The 18,286-nt window shown below is 40.9% G+C and overlaps 1 protein-coding gene across 7 annotated transcripts; it reads left to right on the forward strand.

Annotated features, from left to right (window-relative positions):
• Nucleotides 1–11,810: 11,810 nt before the first annotated feature.
• On the forward strand, nucleotides 11,811–17,101 carry LOC125772243 (serine protease inhibitor 42Dd-like). 7 transcript variants are annotated; one of them, XR_007419453.1, is made up of 6 exons: nucleotides 11,813–12,069; nucleotides 12,180–12,385; nucleotides 12,473–13,270; nucleotides 13,348–13,489; nucleotides 14,121–14,320; nucleotides 16,722–16,846. XR_007419453.1 is itself a non-coding variant. In XM_049443724.1 (5 exons), the coding sequence occupies exons 2-5, from the start codon at nucleotides 12,314–12,316 to the stop codon at nucleotides 13,784–13,786; spliced, it is 1,188 nt and encodes a 395-aa protein (XP_049299681.1). In that variant the 5' UTR covers nucleotides 11,811–12,069; nucleotides 12,151–12,313; the 3' UTR covers nucleotides 13,787–13,852. The 7 variants fall into 7 exon arrangements, 5 of the variants coding, with proteins under 5 accessions (XP_049299681.1, XP_049299677.1, XP_049299679.1 ...); XR_007419452.1 differs by lacking the exon at nucleotides 16,722–16,846 and adding an exon at nucleotides 16,377–16,499; XM_049443724.1 differs by lacking the exons at nucleotides 14,121–14,320; nucleotides 16,722–16,846 and adding an exon at nucleotides 13,611–13,852 and having other exon boundaries at nucleotides 11,811–12,069; nucleotides 12,151–12,385.
• Nucleotides 17,102–18,286: the final 1,185 nt, after the last annotated feature.

Consider the following 18,286-nt stretch of genomic DNA (forward strand, 5'->3'; position numbering starts at 1 on the left):
TCCCTTTCTGGTCCCCGGCTTATCGGACGGTTGCGTACCAACGTTATGTAACCTATTGGCTACTACGCTGCAGTGCAGGGCTGGCAGGATATGCTAAAGGCTAGTACAATTTGTCACACTGACAACCACTGCACGGTAGAACGGACTTTAGCTAAGCGTTACATTTTTAATGCGTTACGGTTTGCTGTTAATGATGGAATAATATTTACGATATGTTGGAACAGAAGAAAGGAAATATTAAGAAAGGAATAAAGGTGTTAGAAAACTATGATAAAATTATTATTGCAAAACATTTTTATCAAAACAAACTTAAAGCACTCAATAAGCTGAAGCTTTTATTTTCTACTATCTTCTAAACAAATAAAAACTGTGCCATAAATTCAAAAATAAAATAAAAAAACGGAAAACAATGGATCTAATACAGAAGATTTGGTTTCGGGTGCAATAGCTCGAATAAAAACGATTCTAATGCAATAAAAATGCAGCCGGGCGAGAATTGCTCGCTACAAAACACGACAACAGTTTCACTCATAAAACCGATCAAAATCAATACATCAAAAAAGCACACCAATTTCTTGTGTTGTGTTGCAGTTCGATTTTCATTTGATCGTTTCGCAGTCTGTGTAATGAAAAATGCAAAACACAAAAAAAAACATTTGAACATGTGCGTCTGCATGCAACTGCACAATAAACAATTAATATGAAAAAAGTAACAATGGTACGCAGTACAAGTACGTACTACAGAATGCACATTTTTTTTTTACACGCATGTAATAGTAGATATGCGTGCCATAAAGTATTTTCTAGTTTCTTTTTAGAAATTGATTGAGTAGCAGCTTTGTTTGTAGTTGAGTATCCTTCAGTAGTGCCCCAAATACAAAATTCAAAATCTACCAAAAAGAAAAACAGTTGTTTGCTTGGGTGTGATTGATTTTATTATTATTTTTTTATTCAGATAGAACGACCTGGCCGTATTGATAATTTTTTTATTTCTTTCTTTCTGCTCAAAACAACTCCATGCAGATTGTGAAATCGTAAACAAATCGTATTATGAATAATACAATAATATTTATTAATTAATTAATTTATTTATTTATAATTCATTTCCACGGCTTAATCACCTAGCTAAATTACAATAATATTTCTTTATCAAATATTATGAAAATTTTAATTGATTCTTTCTGTTTTGCATTATAGTTTACAGATTTTGTTCTTATCAAGTTTTCGTTTCTTTGCTTCTTGATGTTTTAGTCATGGATCAGATCAGATCAACTGATCCACCTTCAAATTCGCATCACGTAAGAACGAACTATTTCGTTCTTTTGTGGTTTGGCTTTAAGGCTCAGACCAAACATTTAGGGCTAAATTAGATCAAGAAAATTTCGATCGAGGATCGAGGAACAATTAAAGATCAGGAGGCTATATTGTCTTGTAATTTAAGGGATTTAACGGAAGGAGTGTAAAGCTAATTAAAAGCAAAACAAAGGAGGCAACGTCCAAATTATTATGTAATTAATAAAAGGTGGGTCATGCAAATTATTACGTTATTAACAGTTTTAGACAGCAAATCATAATAAATTTTTCCCTTCCAGTATAACCGAAAACACAGTAGAACCTTCCTAGTAGTTCGTCCTGGCTTGCCCACCGTTTGAGCTGCTTCACTTAGCTTCCGATCACGATCATTGCGGTATTTGATATCTCTTAACCAATCAACATACATTTATACAATGGAATGATCAAGTTTTTATGTTGATGTTAATCAATGTGGCAACCAAACCATTGAACTATTCTTTGCATGCAGCTTAGCGCAAATGGATTAAAAATTATTTTATTGCCGATCGTGCCCTTCAACTTTCATTATTTCTGTAACTTTATTCAACAATTTCGACGAAAAAACGGATTTCTTTTTTTCCAACCTAATGCTTGTCAGGAACAGCAATGGTCCTGTTGGATGTTTACATTTATACTAAGTTATGGGAGATGCTATAATGAACTTTGAATTAACGAATAACAAAGAAGAACTAGAATAAGAACAAAATTTAGAGAGAATAAACCAGTCCGAGTAGAGCAATCATTGAAACCACACGCGTCCCTAACAAGCACCCTTTAGAGCTACGAACATTGGTCCTTCGAACCGGATTGCTGGATTAGGGACAGGGCTTACAGTTGAAAATATATCATTGCCAACAGTTAGAAGTGATTACACTGTGGGATAATAAGTGAATTCTTATTAACCATACTTTCTGCGCACTTGTAAGAGTACTAGTGATGCGTCGGTATACGCATTCGTGTGCAGCAAAGGAACTTTGAACGTGTAAAAGGTTCATTTCTTAAAGTGGTTGTGCTGCGTGTGAAACATTAATACGAGAGCGAGCGATCTCTAACCCGATGATCACTGATAAGTGATTGGACGTATTAGTGTGAAGCGAAGTGAATTGAGTCGCAGACACTTTTGGCGATTTGTGAGGTCAACGGCATCGTGGTTGATTGGCTCAGACTGTGCGCTTCAGGTGCAATGTGTGTGTAACGTTTACGCGTAGTGCGTGTTGAGACTGTATAGAAACGATACTGCCATATCAGTGCAGCCATTTCGGTATCGTAGAAGCGCGTCACATGGTTACAGTGTGGGTAATAAGTTTATGCGTACTTTCAATACCCGAATTAAATCCATCGTTTATCGGAGACAAACTAGTGGCTTTAAGCTCATTATAAGTTCTGGTGATTAAAGGAACGATAGTGTCGGACCGGAATAAGTTAATTCACCAATATGCCTACCACGGACCAGCCGACTGGTTCCACAGCGTCCACTGGGGATAAGGTAGTGGTTCAACCTGCCCCCATAACGGATCGACAGTTTCGCAGGTTGAAGAGAATTTACAGTGACTGTTTGCGTAGTATCGATCAATTTAAAGAATTTGTGGATGATTACAATGCAGAAAGGCACAGCGTGCAAGTACAAGTGCAATTGGAGCAGCTGGAGGACGTGAGAAGCGAGTTCATTAGTGCGCGAAGACAATTACTGCATGAAGACGATTGTGATGAAGATGCCTTAGTGGAGGAATATAAACAATTTAATAAAACCTTTATCGAAGTAAAGGGATTTCTTAAGAGTAACTTGCATCCGGAAGCTATAATGATGCCAGCAGCTAGTAGCACAATATTGCAAACATCTACGTATCGCCCTAAAGTACGGCTACCGGAAATAAATTTGCCTTCGTTCGATGGTGACGTCACAAAATGGCTAACCTTTAAGGACCGTTTCACATCCATGGTTCATGAGGTGGTTGAACTTTCAGACGTAACCAAGCTGCAATATTTGTTAACAGCCTTGAAGGGAGACGCAGCTACTTTATACGATCACACTCAACTCATAGCTGAGAATTACGATATTACGTGGAAATCATTACACGAACGCTATGATGATTCCAAGCGTATAAAAAGGGAACATTTTAAGGCATTATATCAGTTGGAACCAATGAATGGATCGTCGGTCGAAGAATTATCGCGTTTAGTGAACGAGACAAAGAGATTAGTGAGAGGCATGGAACGAACAAGTGAACCGGTAAAGCATTGGGACACACCGTTAACGTCGCTCGTGATTTATAAGTTTGATCCTAAAACGCTTCTAGCATGGGAGCAACACTCGGCTGACCAAGAAGCTGATTCGTATAAGGAATTAATGATTTTTTGTGAGAAGCAAATCAAGATCCTTAATAGTTGTACTATGCGAAACAAAACGTCAATTGATACTAAACCAGCAAAAACAGTCAGTGGTGTGCGAAATCAAATTCCTCGGTCGAAGAAAGACAATGCAACATCGTTAGCGTGTTCCGTTCAAATGACGAACCCATCAGTAATTGTGTGCCCGGTGTGCAAGGCTGATCATGTGTTATCAAAGTGTAGTTCCTTTTCAACTATGGACCGTTCGCAGCGACAAGAACAGGTTAAGGAACATAGGCTGTGTTTTAACTGTCTGAGGAGTGGTCACAGTATTAGGTTTTGTCGATCGCATTCGAGGTGTGAACATTGTAAAAGAAGACACCATTCGTTACTGTGTGATAAGAATGCATCTGCTGTCAGTGAAACGCAAGTCGTCCCCATTAGTGCAACATTACAGGACGGCAGTAAGCAGGAAAGGAAAATGATTTGGTTATCTACGGCACAAGTGTTGGTGTCGAACTGGAATGGTGAACCTGTGCCGGCGCGAGCGTTATTGGATATGGGCGCTCAATCTAACTTCATAACCGAACGTTTAGCTCAACAGTTAAAGTTGCGGAAGACGCGAGTACAGAAACCTCTGTTTGGAGTAGGAACGGTGGCCTTGACCTCAAGCAGTACAGTTACAACTACGGTCAAATCAGTAAACTCCTCACATGCGGCCACATTAGAGTTCCTCGTGCTAACAAGTGTCACCGCAGACTTTCCTCCAAGGTCAATAGATGTACAGCAATGGAACATACCATCAGGGTTTGTATTGGCTGATCCAGGTTTTAATAAACGTGAGAAGATTGATCTACTCCTTGGTGCAGAGATATTTGCTGAGCTGTTGGAGCAAGGACAACTAAGTTTAGCGCCGAACCTTCCAAGGTTATTGAAAACCAAGCTTGGGTGGATTGTAAGTGGAAAAATGATTACGAACCCCGAAGACACGAACCAATATGATCTTGCCTGCTGTAGCGTGATGGAAGAACGCTTTAACAACTCGATGGATCGTCTCGTATCGCTCGAAAATTTGCCAGAAGAAAGGATTCCGTCAGAAGATGACATCGCATGTATGAAACATTATGAGGAGACAACTCGGCGTAGTAGAGATGGCAGGTACATTGTAACTCTTCCTAAATTACCACAGTTTTCAACATTGCTTGGTGAGTCACGGGAGATTGCCTTGAGACGGTTTTTGGCAATAGAGCGAAGAATGAGAAGAGAAAAGGAACTTAACGATGCTTATAAGGAGTTCATGCAGGAATATATAAGCTTGGGCCATATGTCCTGTATAGGCACATACTCGGAGTTCGAGGGGAAGAGTTCGGAGGTGGCATATTATCTTCCACATCACGCTGTGTGGAAGGCTGGAAGTTCAACGACGAGATGCAGGGTAGTCTTCGATGCATCTTGCAAGACGAGCTCAGGGCGATCACTGAACGATGTCCTGATCACCGGACCTCAGATACAAGAAAACATCATATGCATACAGTTGAGGTTCCGGATGAAGAAGATTGCTGTGGTGGCGGATGTGGCGAAAATGTACCGGCAGGTGCTAGTAGATGACAACGATAAGGCATTGCAGAGAATCCTGTGGAGAGATCATTCTGGAGAACAGCTAAGAGTGTACGAGCTTAAAACCGTGACGTATGGCACAGCATGTGCACCTTTCCTAGCTGTACGTACGCTACAGCGTATTTTTGAAGACCACGGAAGCAAGTACCCAAAGGCGTTAGCATGCAAAAGGGATTTTTACGTTGATGATTTGTTGTCAGGTGCAGATTCCGTTCAAGAGGCTCGAGAAATGGCGGATCAGTTAAATAAGTTAATGAACGAAGGTCAGTTCTGCTTACGGAAATGGGCATCAAATCATCATGGAGCGTTAATCGGTATTCCCAGTGAGCAGCATGCAACCGGCAGTCAGTTAGAACTTGCCACTGAACAAGACTCAATTTCAACACTAGGATTGGTTTGGACTCCAAGCAAAGATACTTTAAAGGTCCAGGTACGGGTACCAAGCGAAGTAGAAGTCAAAACAAAAACACATGTTTTATCATGTATCGCTCGATTGTATGATCCGTTGGGATTCTTGGACCCGGTCAAGATGAGAGCGAAGCTCATTATGCAGACGATATGGGCATTGAAAGATGCGGAAGGAAAACCTTGGAGTTGGGATAAGGAGCTGCCAAAACCAATAAGTCAAGAATGGTCATCATTTGTTACCCAACTGAAGCTGTTAGAAGATGTGAAAATACCACGATTAGCAGTATCCAATTCCGCCGAGCAATATCAGTTGCACATATTCTGCGATGCATCCGAAAAGGGATACGGTGCGTGCTGTTATGTTCGTAGTCTGGCAGCGACAGGAACAGTTGTGGTTCATCTATTAATTTCGAAGTCTAAAGTAGCACCTTTATCGCAGAGAATGACCATTGCTAGACTTGAATTGTGTGGAGCATTACTTGGAAGTAGATTGTATAGTGTGGTGAAGGAGGCGTTGGTAACCGATGTGTCTTGCTACATGTGGACTGATTCTCTCACGACATGGCATTGGATTCAATCGCCACACTCTCGTTGGAAAACTTTTGTTGCCAACAGGACTGCAAAGATTCAGGCGTTAACCAGAGGGGTAGAGTGGAGACATGTTCCTGGTAAGGAAAATCCAAGCGATTTGGCATCGAGAGGATGTGATCCGGAAGAATTCTTGCAGCAGAGTGCACTATGGTGGTCGGGGCCTGGTTGGCTTTCCCAATCTGAAGATCAGTGGCCAGAACCTCCTGTGGGTAAACTGACAATTGTAGAGGAACAGCGTGCAACCACGCTGTTAGTAATGTCCGAGAAAGAAGAGAGTTTCTCAGATCGAATATTTTCGCGATATTCAACATACGCGAAATTGAGAAGAGTGATTGCATATTGCTTGCGTTACATTGCTGCTTTGCGGAAACAAAATCATCAAGGGGAATCAACAGCGCTGACGTCTGAAGAGCTAAGGCATGCAGAAGACGCAATTTGTCGTATCGCTCAACGAGATAGTTTCGCCGAAGAACTGAAGACACTAGGTACGGGAAAGAACATAGCTACAACATCGTTGCTGAAAGGATGCAATGTTACAGTAGACGACAAGGGTATCCTGAGAGTGCAGACCCGTATTGGAAATGCAAGGCTTTCAGAAGACGTTAAGTATCCAATAGTAATCGCCAAACGTCATGCGTTAGCGAAACTGTTAGCCGAACATTATCATGCCGAATTATTGCACGCTGGACCACAATTAATGATAACGACCATCAGACAGCGATTTTGGATCATGGGAGCAAGATCAGTAGTGAGGCGAGCTTACCATCAATGTATAAGGTGCTTCAAGTCCAAACCGAAGTTAATTATACAACCCATGGCTCCTCTTCCGACTACACGTGTGAATAAGGCGCGACCTTTCGCGATATCAGGAGTTGATTATTGCGGACCGGTAATGATAAAGGCACATCACCGACGAGCAGCACCAACCAAGGCGTTCATAGCAGTGTTCGTATGCTTTGTTACACGTGCCGTGCATCTAGAGTTAGTTTCTGACTTAAGTACTGCAGCGGTTTTAGCGGCTCTTAGAAGATTTGTTTCACGGCGAGGAGCAGTATCAGAGATCAACTCTGACAACGGAACAAACTTCAAGGGTGCCGCGAATGAACTTCAGCGGCTGCATGAGTTACTCCAGTCGTCAAACCATAAGGAGGCAATCACCAACTGGACGGCGGAAAGAGGAATAAAATGGAAGTTCATCCCTCCACGAGCCCCGCACTTTGGAGGCTTATGGGAAGCAGCTGTACGTTCCATGAAATATCATCTAATCAGAGTCCTGGGTACAGCTGCGGCAAGCTACGAAGACCTGACAACACTGCTGACGGAAATTGAGGCGTGCCTCAATTCACGCCCACTCACTGAGTTATCTGCGGATTCGACTGATTTAGAAGCCCTTACTCCAGGTCATTTTCTAACCGGTTCTCATTTGAAATATATTTCAGAAATTGACTTGAAGGACATACCAGAAAATCGATTGAATCATTGGCGTGTGATGCAACAAAGGCTTCAGCACTTCTGGTCGCGGTGGCAGCGCGAGTACTTGCAACAGCTAAGAGCAAGGACAAAATGGCACAACCCCGCTGTTCCGATCAAGCCTGGAATGCTTGTAATACTCCATGAAGACAACATGCCTCCGATGAAGTGGCCGCTAGCACGCATAACTGAAGTACATCCAGGCAAGGATGGAGTCGTCAGAGTGGTCACGTTGCGCACTGCACAAGCGTCGAACGTAAAGCGTCCTGTGGTTAAATTAAGCATATTACCAACGGAAAATTAGGGGGTAAAGGGCAGATAGCAGGAACTAGAGCGTCTCGTAAGAGGAATCTGAGTGAATTTAAAATATCGGAAAGGGAATTAGGTTGCAGTAAAATATGAAATTGATTACTTACTTTAAGTTACAACTCGGAATATTAGTTGTTATAACGCCGTTACGAAATAATGAATTGAACTCAAGATTAAGTAAAATTACCACTTAAGTAAAATAACGGATTTTAGGTGGTCGGAATGTTGGATGTTTACATTTATACTAAGTTATGGGAGATGCTATAATGAACTTTGAATTAACGAATAACAAAGAAGAACTAGAATAAGAACAAAATTTAGAGAGAATAAACCAGTCCGAGTAGAGCAATCATTGAAACCACACGCGTCCCTAACAAGCACCCTTTAGAGCTACGAACAGGTCCTAAGTTTACTTTCATATGGGGCTTCGGTGCTGCTAGAGAACTGTGGTAGGTAAACATTATCCTTACTCGGAACATCCGATCAATAAGATATGATTGAAGCCTCAGCCAGGATTTTCCTCTTACTGGAAGTTCAAGCATTTCAAGCCTCTCCAAGAATATATTATGAAGTGGAATGATACTTGTTTATGCTTAGTTCTTCATTTAGAATCTACTATTTAACTACTTATATTCGTTCCAAAGAGAAGAGTAAAAAAAAAGATCTTTTTTACGAGAGCATTCTAGAAGGATGTAAGACAAAAGCTTGTAAAATAAAATAATGATGAATGTTTTCTTAAACCTAGTCATATTGCTTTTGAAGCTCATCAAACATCCTTGTACGTTTTCATGTTTATTACTAAAACCGATTGAAAACAGCTTGTCGAATGAGAAAAGAATGAGAACACTTACAAAACACTCAAACACGCATAAAGTGTGCACTAAAGCGTTTTACACGAAACAATAAGAATCCGGAATAAAAAAAGGCAAACGTAATGCAATCAACGAATGTACCGATACTTGTGCTTATTCTTAACAATGAACTTAAATCACGATGCCATAATATGTAAAATGATTTTTATGTCCTTTTTTTCGTTTCACTCCTCAATCACCTCGCATATCCTTATTGTTTGAAATTTAAAGGTTTCCTCACGATTCAGCATAAACACATTTACAGCTTTCACTCGTACTCGGCTTACAATTATTTGCCAAATTATCGCAATCATCGTGTGAGCTCGTTCGCACGCCGTTTCCCTTGGTTGAGTTTCATTTCCATCACATCAACGCTAACGATACACACGTATAAGCGTGCGTGTAGATGGGGATGGAATAGCCAAAAATCTTGGTCCACACGCGCAAAACGGGAAGCCAATTCCCAACTCCTTTTGTTTGGTTTTAACAAACCAACCCCCGGATGTACGCGAACGAAGATACAAACAAAATTTTGACAGAAAATCGCTTCAAGCCGCATCGCGGCACGCTCGTTCCCTCGGATGATGTCTTCGCTTTCTACACTCCATGGGTAACATTTAATTTTATCTCACTTCTTACCAGATGATCTAAACAATCCAGACCCGTGGTTCGTCTTTGTTTTTGCGCGAATCGGAAAGATCTTTTGCAAACATCCTTTGAATGTGATCCGGCCCCCCTGCCCTCACTGGTGCCTCGGCCGGTTTAACATTCGGCGGTATTGTTTTTGCTCGTTATTCTTCCACGGGGAGATACGGTGGAAAATCGCCACGTTACCGTGACAACCGCACCAGACCATGCGCTCTAGCTGATTCCACCAACAGCAATAACAAAAGTAACGTCTATTGATGCTGTTGGCTATGAGACACAAACGCAAAGCAGTGTAGATAGGTACATCAATTGCTGGCAATTAGGCTGCAAAAGTTCGCTTTGCTAAATTTACAACATTCTTTCGTACGTACGTACATTGTTATAAGCGATATACAGAGCGAAACCGAAAGATTCATCCCTACTTCCTTGTGATAAGTGGAGCAGACAAGAAAAGGTACGGTCTCGTTAAGAAACTGCAAAAACTGCGCTTGTTTTGATAGCGGCGACTCTATTCTGGCCCTTGCCTATATTTCCTGTAACGTAAATTAAAACTTTTCCCAAAACTTTTCTTTTCGCTCGTTTTCATTTTTTTGGTATTGGGCGACACATGTCCTGCTAGCGTTTCTCACATAGGGATACATGTATCTACTTTCATCAATGTGTGTAGAAAATATATATATTTGTACATGATTGAAGTGCAAAGATTCAAAAAAATTTCAAACACATTATACAAATCAAAAAAATATAAAACAAATACGGAATTAATCGTCCTATAGCTTTCTTGACACATAACCAAGCCATCAAATTCGTGACGATTTTTATTTTGAAAAATTGTTGTTAAATTTTATATTAAAATACACTTAATTTTCGAATGTTTAATAGGTTTACAGGTGGTTTGCAGGTGTTAATAGGTTCACCTTTTTTGTAAAAAAAAAGATAAAATTGTAGTCATGAAAAAAGCAGGTCAAATACACCGGCCGATTAGAAAAACCCTCGCAATAAGTAAAAGCATCGTTTCAAAACGATGGCTTGAAAGCTGACATTGTACTAGATGATACCAAATACGTAAGGCTGTCTACACATGAATCCGCGGACGCCGCGGTCCGCGGAAAACACGTATAACTTGTATACCAGTTGGGTCCGCTTGGCTGTCAAATTCCGCGGTGGGCTGTCAAACCTACCGCGGCACCGCGGAAACACAGTTTTGTTGAACATCAACAAATCTGCGGAACAGCAGGCGCCGCGGTAGGTTTGACAGCCCACCGCGGAATTTGACAGCCGAGCGGACCCAACTGGTATACAAGTTATACGTGTTTTCCGCGGACCGCGGCGTCCGCGGATTCATGTGTAGACAGCCTAAGATCTAGATACTTTAAGGCCAGACCCAAAGAGATGGATGTAAAGGACTCAATGTGTGAGCCTTAGCATTATTTTCGAGGAGCTTCAACAGAAATATCGATCACACTGTTAGCAGGACGTTTTCAATAGAATCTATTGGACGAGCCGCATCCCAAATTTCCCTCAAAGGAAGAGGCCAACATAAGCGAAGATTGCGGAAAGCATCCAACTTAGATTCGAGCTTTTTAGTAAATAAACTTTAACAGGCGTGAAGTTACCTTCCATCAAAGGTACTTTCTAAATGTGGAAATGGCTTGAAGAAATCCATTGAAAATGTGTGAAAATCCATGGTAATCTTTGAATAACAATATTATTTTTTAATTCTCAATCGAGGATTCACGTATACCTACATACATAAGTCCTCTCAGTTGCATCAATTGTTCGTTCAATATTTGGAATGATTTGATATCCAATTGTGGAACACCGAAGGGAACTATCAACGTTGCACATGGCAACATGCGATATCTGTTAACATCTCGAACTAAATTCTTTTTATGAGATGGATGCAACCTTCGAAGATCAACTGCTATTTACTAATGTAGTAACATTTTACTTTTGTAGTAACATGCTCAAGATCTTTTTGTATCTTTCCCGTTTGCCATAAAGAACTATTTACATTTCGACATTGTGCATGACGCAAGTGAAATTTTAAATGTTTTTAAATAGATTAATTTCTAAAATATACTTAGTATTTATTCATTTCTACTAAATGTGATTTTTGGAAAACTGCTCGGTGAACGACCATTGTGCAAAATTGTGCAATTTTGGAACCACCGCTATAAACGAAAGTCCCCATGGTACAACATAAGACGTCACATCGCAGCATAAACAACAAACAAACAAACGAACACAGCGCCCGTTCATATGCTGTGCCGCTTATCGCGCCATTCGGCTTTACACAGCTTTTGGTGTGCGTTTGCTTTTAACATCATCCGTTCTTCTTTTCGTTTTCAACATATTCTACATAAGCATAACTCCTGTGTAGCAGTATTGGTGTCATTCGTATACGCGTCCTAAAAAAAGCTGCCAAATTTGCCGGGCCAATCACAAAACCACCGGCATACCAAAATTCGATATCACCAACTCAACCATCGGACCGATGAGTCATCGTACGCAAGTAAGTGAGTGTGCATCTACATGCACACGCCAACTCCCACCATAGTATATAGCGCGTATGTTGAGCAGCATTCAATTCCAGTCCCAAAATAACCTTCAACCCGCTCGCAGTGTACGGTTCACGACGATTTAGATCGCCACTCCAAGCCCGGACTGTGTTGTTACTACTATTGCTAGCCAGTACGCAATCGATTCAAGCACAGTTCACTAATCAACCGGAAGAAAACAACCAATTGTTACACACCATGGCCGATAGCAACAATCTCGATGCGCAGTTTGTCGGACAGTCGAACAGCTTTGCCACCAAGCTGTACCAGGTGAGTCACATTCCGTTTCGTGTGGACCCGTTCTTCCAAACGTTTTGGTGCAGTGTGTGAAGGAACTTTTTGGTTACTGTTTTACAGAAAATAAGTGCACAAAATGCCGGAGAAAATGTGGTCATTTCACCGTTCTCGATCAGTGCGTGCCTTTCACTTGCCGCGATGGGCGCATCGGGCCTTACCGAGGAAGAGATGTATTCCGTGCTGGAGTTCGGCACGCCGAAGGAAAAGCAAACAGTGGCCGACAATTATCGTCGCCTGATGGCACGGCTCGCTACCGACAGTACGGTGAATGTGGCGAACAAAATTTACGTGATGCAAAACTATGCCGTCAAGAGCACGTTCAATGCAATCGCCACGGACAGCTTCCAGTCGGAGGCGGAAGCGGTCAACTTTGCGGAGAGTGCAGCTGCCGCCAAAAAGATAAACGGTTGGGTGGAGGGCAAAACGAACAACAAGATAAAGGATCTCATTTCGCCGGATGCATTGGACGAGCTGTCACGGATGGTGCTGGTCAATGCGGTCCATTTCAAGGGTACGTGGACGTACCAGTTCGATCCGAGCCTGACGCGTCCGATGCCGTTTTGGTTGAACGATAAAGAGTCGCGCAACGTGCCGATGATGAACATTAAGAAACATTTCGCATACAACAACTTCGAACAGCATGGCTTTTCCGCGCTGGAACTAACGTACGGTGGCAGCGACATGACCATGCTGATACTGCTGCCGAACGGACGTATGGGGCTGGCCGCGCTGGAAGAAAAGCTGCCCACCCTTAATCTGGCCGAACTGACCACCCAAATGCACAAGCAGGAAGTGGAAGTTTTTCTGCCCAAATTTAAGATTGAATTTTCACGCGATCTAAACGAGGATCTAAAGGCGGTAAGTGAGAAAAGTTATTGAAAACGCTTCAAAACCAATTTTTTTACATGATTTCTATTCCTTTTCCTATACTACAGCTCGGTATGGGCAGAATGTTTACTGATTCGGCCGAATTTCCCGACTTGTTGGAACAGAACGAACCGCTCAAAGTGTCCAAAGTCGTCCACAAAGCGTTCATCGAGGTAAACGAGGAAGGCACGGAAGCAGCTGCAGCCACAGGTAAGCATTTCGCTTTATCTTTGTCACTTAAAACCCCCCGTACGGTTGCTACACCCATCGCATGCGTCCTCCAGCCATCTCGCTCCTCTATCATTCTTTCGGTGTTCCTTTCTTTTTGTAGTGGCCGTAGTACGCGTCAAGCGAGCCCTCATAAATCGGCTCAAAGTACGCCTAGACCATCCGTACTTGTATGTGCTGCTGATGGGCAGTCCACGCCAGGCAGCTTTTATCGGCCGTTTTATGAAACCCGATCCATCTGACCACGTCACGCGAGTAGATCGCCACGATGAATTGTAAATCGTGTCACCGCGTCCATTCGTTATCTACAACCAGCTGCAACCCTAGGGCTCGATTATTTTTTTTGTAAGAGAAGGCACTATATGCGCCATTTGTTATATTGGGTTGGCTGTTTTATCTGCACCCCTTGCCGAATGCATTTCTGCACAGTAATGTAATGGTTAATTAACAACCAGTTGCTTGTTCGTTGCTGAAATAACACTTTCGTATTTTCCGTCCTCCCGTCCCGTACTAATCCGCTGTGGCATTCGGTTCCCAATCCAACTACAAAAGTTCGTCTTTCTGATCGTTTTCCGTTTTTTTTTTCATCTCTCCCCCACATCGCCGGACATAGGTATGATCATGATGATGCGCTGCATGCCGATGCATCCTTACTTCACGGTTGATCATCCGTTCGTTTACTTCTTGAGACATCAGCAGATGATCTACTTTGTGGGACGCGTCGCGAAGGTTGATGCCTAGAGACGGTTAGCGATTGTACGCTTCTTTTGTTTCGATAGACTGTACGACTGCACAGCACACGTGATACACACAGTTAGTATTAATCGAAATTTTATCTCAAATAAATGAAAACATACAAGTGTGTAAAACCCCATTTTTAAATCTGAAGCTTCTCGTGTATTTGCAAATTGGGGTTGGGAGTTCACTTTGTTGTTATGTACCCGTCATTCCGACGGGTGACTTTGCAGACATTATGTGTTGCCTGGCCCATAAATATATAATCCTTCCCCTCCCAGAAACGGAAGCGTTGTTAAGCGCCTGGTACTTATCGATCTGATTTTTTTACGGCCCTGATTCGGTGGATTTCCTATAAACCCAGTTTACATGTGAGTGATGGTCGCGCACTGCCACAATTGGTGACGAACACATTGCACAACAATGCAACCTGCACGGGGAACGGATGCTTTTTCTTTAATCCACACACGAACGCTTAATCTCGGTTGACTAATGCTTCGGGCTTCGATAAGTCGTTTGTTTGCTGATGATACTAGCTTTGCCGTGTGCAAACTTATTGGTCAGTGCATTTGTTGTCTACCATGTTCGGAAAAATTAACACGATAGAAGATGGAGAACATCACCTTTTTGAATCTGGTTAACCTAAATATGGAACTACACTTTTGATATTAAAATCAAACAGAATGATCTCATTCACCTAAATGGAAAACGAAAAAAAAACCCATAACGAGTTTCTGAGGGCGGTGCAACACATCACTTACAGCTTAATTGGCATTTGAGTAAACAAATAACTCTCGCGCTGTTGTGCTGGTTTTTGTTTAATGGTTTCTCAGATCATTTTACCCCTCTAGGTACCATCCTAAACCTGATCGAGCATTTTATTTTTAGCTGATTTGCTGCTTTGTATGCAACCAATATTCAGTTCCGAGGTAGATCGCGTGTTTTACACTCACAAGGTGATTTGATTTCAACACAAAATCATTGTCTGTCTGGCAAAACAGATGGTTTAAGCATTATCAGCGCTGTGACACATTTGTTATCGTCGATGCTTCACATACACATTCCAAATGCGTCACACGTAATTATAATGTATGAATCAAACAGTGAGATAAGCGTTGTTTTATCAGCCGACAGTTCATTAATTTGCTGATAGAATTTCGATAGTATTCGTTTGTGGCGAAATAATAACAATCTATTTCTTCTTCTTTTGTCGAACTATAACGTAACCTGAAGAGAAGTCTTGTGGCATACAATTTCTAGCTTTCTTTGATGTTATTACCCACAGCAGTATATTCACAGTCCTCTTGTGTAAGCGAGTGCCTATGCCTGTTGCTGTTATGTATGACCTGCTTTTCTTTTGCAAAAGAACCCAGAGAGAAGCAATAGTTCCTTTGGGTATTGATCGGAGAAGAAATTTCGATATAAGAACTTCAAGATATGCAACTTCGATTTTGAGGTATTTCGGGAATCGACCTCAGTGCCGAATCTCACCGATTGCAAATTGTTCCTAATGTCTAGGAAATGCTCCAATGTATCTGTCGATTTGCTATAAGCAGGAATTGTCTTCTTTTCATAAAATCAAATCCCCATAAGTAGTATCGTTGAAATATATGAACTGCAATTCGTCCAGAATCGACTCCAAAGATTGCTGGAGTGGATCACTCCAACTTCTCAGTACAATCGAGATACAAGGTCATTTGCTTTTTTATAGAAAAGATATTATAGGGATCAAACAAAAAAAATGCCGCCCATAATATGGAATGCGGACGTAGATAATTCTAGACCCTCTGAATGAAGTCATATCACCATGCCTTCCAAAAAATGGGTATGCTGATATGCTTAAAGAGAAATATATGGGCGTATGTCTTCTAACATTCAACAATTTAAACATCAGCAATGGATTTTTCCTGAGCATGAAGATGCCTAAAGTTAATAAAAGATGTTTTCTTTGGGGAACAAGCAATAGAACACTAAAAACTTCTGCTTAATGATGCTAATGTCTATCTGTGTGTTTTTGCTTTGTTACTTTTCGCTTTACATTAGTGCATGTATACTTTAGCCATTTTTTTCCAAATGAGCCTCACCTTTGCCGAACGATGAGATCATTATTTCCAAATTTTGTATTTCCTTTTAGGCATGATTATGGCGACTTTCTGTATGATCATCTCCGAACCAGTGAAATTTGTAGCCGATCATCCATTTATTTACGCGCTAATGTCGCCGGAAAAGAGTGTCTTTTTCATTGGAAAAGCATGTAAAATGTTATAAAATAGTTTGTATATAAGTTGCGGAAGTCAATTTTGAGAAGCAATGTTCTAACTGCAGCGAGCAAGTACACGCAAAGAGTGGGACTACTTTTTTGTGAAATTAACTTATAAAACAATATGCGCTAAAATTAAATCAATTTCAAAACGTAATGTACTCAACTAATTTAACCAAAAAAAAACACGCTTTGTGTTTATTTTTATCATTCATACAGCTATGCTCATAATGACCTGCTCGATGATAATACCCATGTCCATAACATTTGCGGCAGATCATCCCTTCCTGTACGCGTTGCGTGATTCACAAGGAACAGTTTTGTTTATGGGTAAAACGGTTAAAGTGTAAATCGAAAATCGCCAGAATTAACTTCAAACTTAGACCAAATATTAACACTCGCGAAACTTGCACAAACGTCAGCAGCCTTAACATACAACACGCTTGAATTTAATGTCTATAAAGCATGGCTCGAAGCCATTCAAAGCTACCTCTAATGTTATATACACGTCACCACAAATTATGAAAGTATTTAAATTGATTTTAATGTGATCATTCTTGTACCAAGCTGAAACGAATAAACACAAATGTTGGACTTGACAGGAATATTTGCTGTCTTACTACGCATGATGACACTCGTAGACTCAAAACAGACAAACATTAAAAGTAAATGGTAAAGGTATAGACACAGGTAAACTACGTTGGAATTCACTATATTTTTGGGTAATAAATTTCAATTCACAACAGTTTCATACATTTGTGTATGCTCCTCTAACGGTAACATAATCCAAAAAGGGGTCCACCAGAAGAAGGAATAATTTTCCTGAAATTGTGATTAATGTTGCGGTCTGGTAAGGGTACAATTAGGATTCCTTCATTTACATAAGCTCCAAATGCTCTCCCCCCTTTAGTCATTCCAGTTTTACTGAGACCAATCGAATATTATTAACATACTTATTCATTTCTTACGACGAACCAAGCTCTGGTTTACTGACACGAATTCGTTTCCGTATACGAGTACGCTTACAGGAAAGAAAAATATTCATTCGTTTATTACTGCCATGAAGGCTCAAAAGCTTTATCATGCCTTTTTGCCTCTATGAAGCAATGACCTATTGATCCTCTTTACAGACAGACGCATTTACGTTAATGAATGTCTAATCCTAATAGTAAATAAGGTGTGTCTACGACGCCACGCATTGCGAAGATTAGCTTTTTAGTTTGATCAATATTATCAGTGAAGAAATGAGGATCTTTAAATCGTAGATAAGGATAAGAGAAACCATCGTTACGTACCTTACGGCACATTCATGCGAAGAACTCATATGTTCTTCAGTCTTCCAATTTTAAGTATGAAATATTTCATTTCCGAAATCTGAAATTGTTTAACAATTTCATAGGAAAAACTTCTAATAACAATTTGATTTAGTATTGGTCGCAAAACAAATTATCCAAATTTCGGATTCTAGTATTTCCACACCTGTGATACAAAAACTGAAAAGTTTTAACACATTCCGCTTGGTTCGGTGGTATTAATTAACTTTTTTGTGTTTTCATTTCGGGTTGTAACCTGTCCATGACAAGTTGTACCGCATTATTTCAGTTTGTTTGGTAAAATCGAATTTACTCACTCCCGTATGCATCGTGACCGTGTGTGACATTAACTGAACCATGAATAAAACTGTGCAAATGAGTTTTCAACAACTTTTCTTGGAATTACATTTCATTCATCGCATGCATTACAATGTAGCAAGGGAAAATTGTGCAACATGGCTGGGAAACAAG

The sequence above is a fragment of the Anopheles funestus genome, chromosome 3RL, assembly GCF_943734845.2.
Source record: "Anopheles funestus chromosome 3RL, idAnoFuneDA-416_04, whole genome shotgun sequence".
NCBI classification, from domain to species: domain Eukaryota; kingdom Metazoa; phylum Arthropoda; class Insecta; order Diptera; family Culicidae; genus Anopheles; species Anopheles funestus.

Excerpts from the sequence above, each read along its gene's own strand:
- LOC125772243 (XM_049443720.1), top strand. Across the intron at positions 12,386-12,472 it reads TTGCCACCAAGCTGTACCAG|AAAATAAGTGCACAAAATGC; the intron begins GTGAGTCACATT and ends ACTGTTTTACAG. Across the intron at positions 13,271-13,347 it reads TAAACGAGGATCTAAAGGCG|CTCGGTATGGGCAGAATGTT; the intron begins GTAAGTGAGAAA and ends CCTATACTACAG.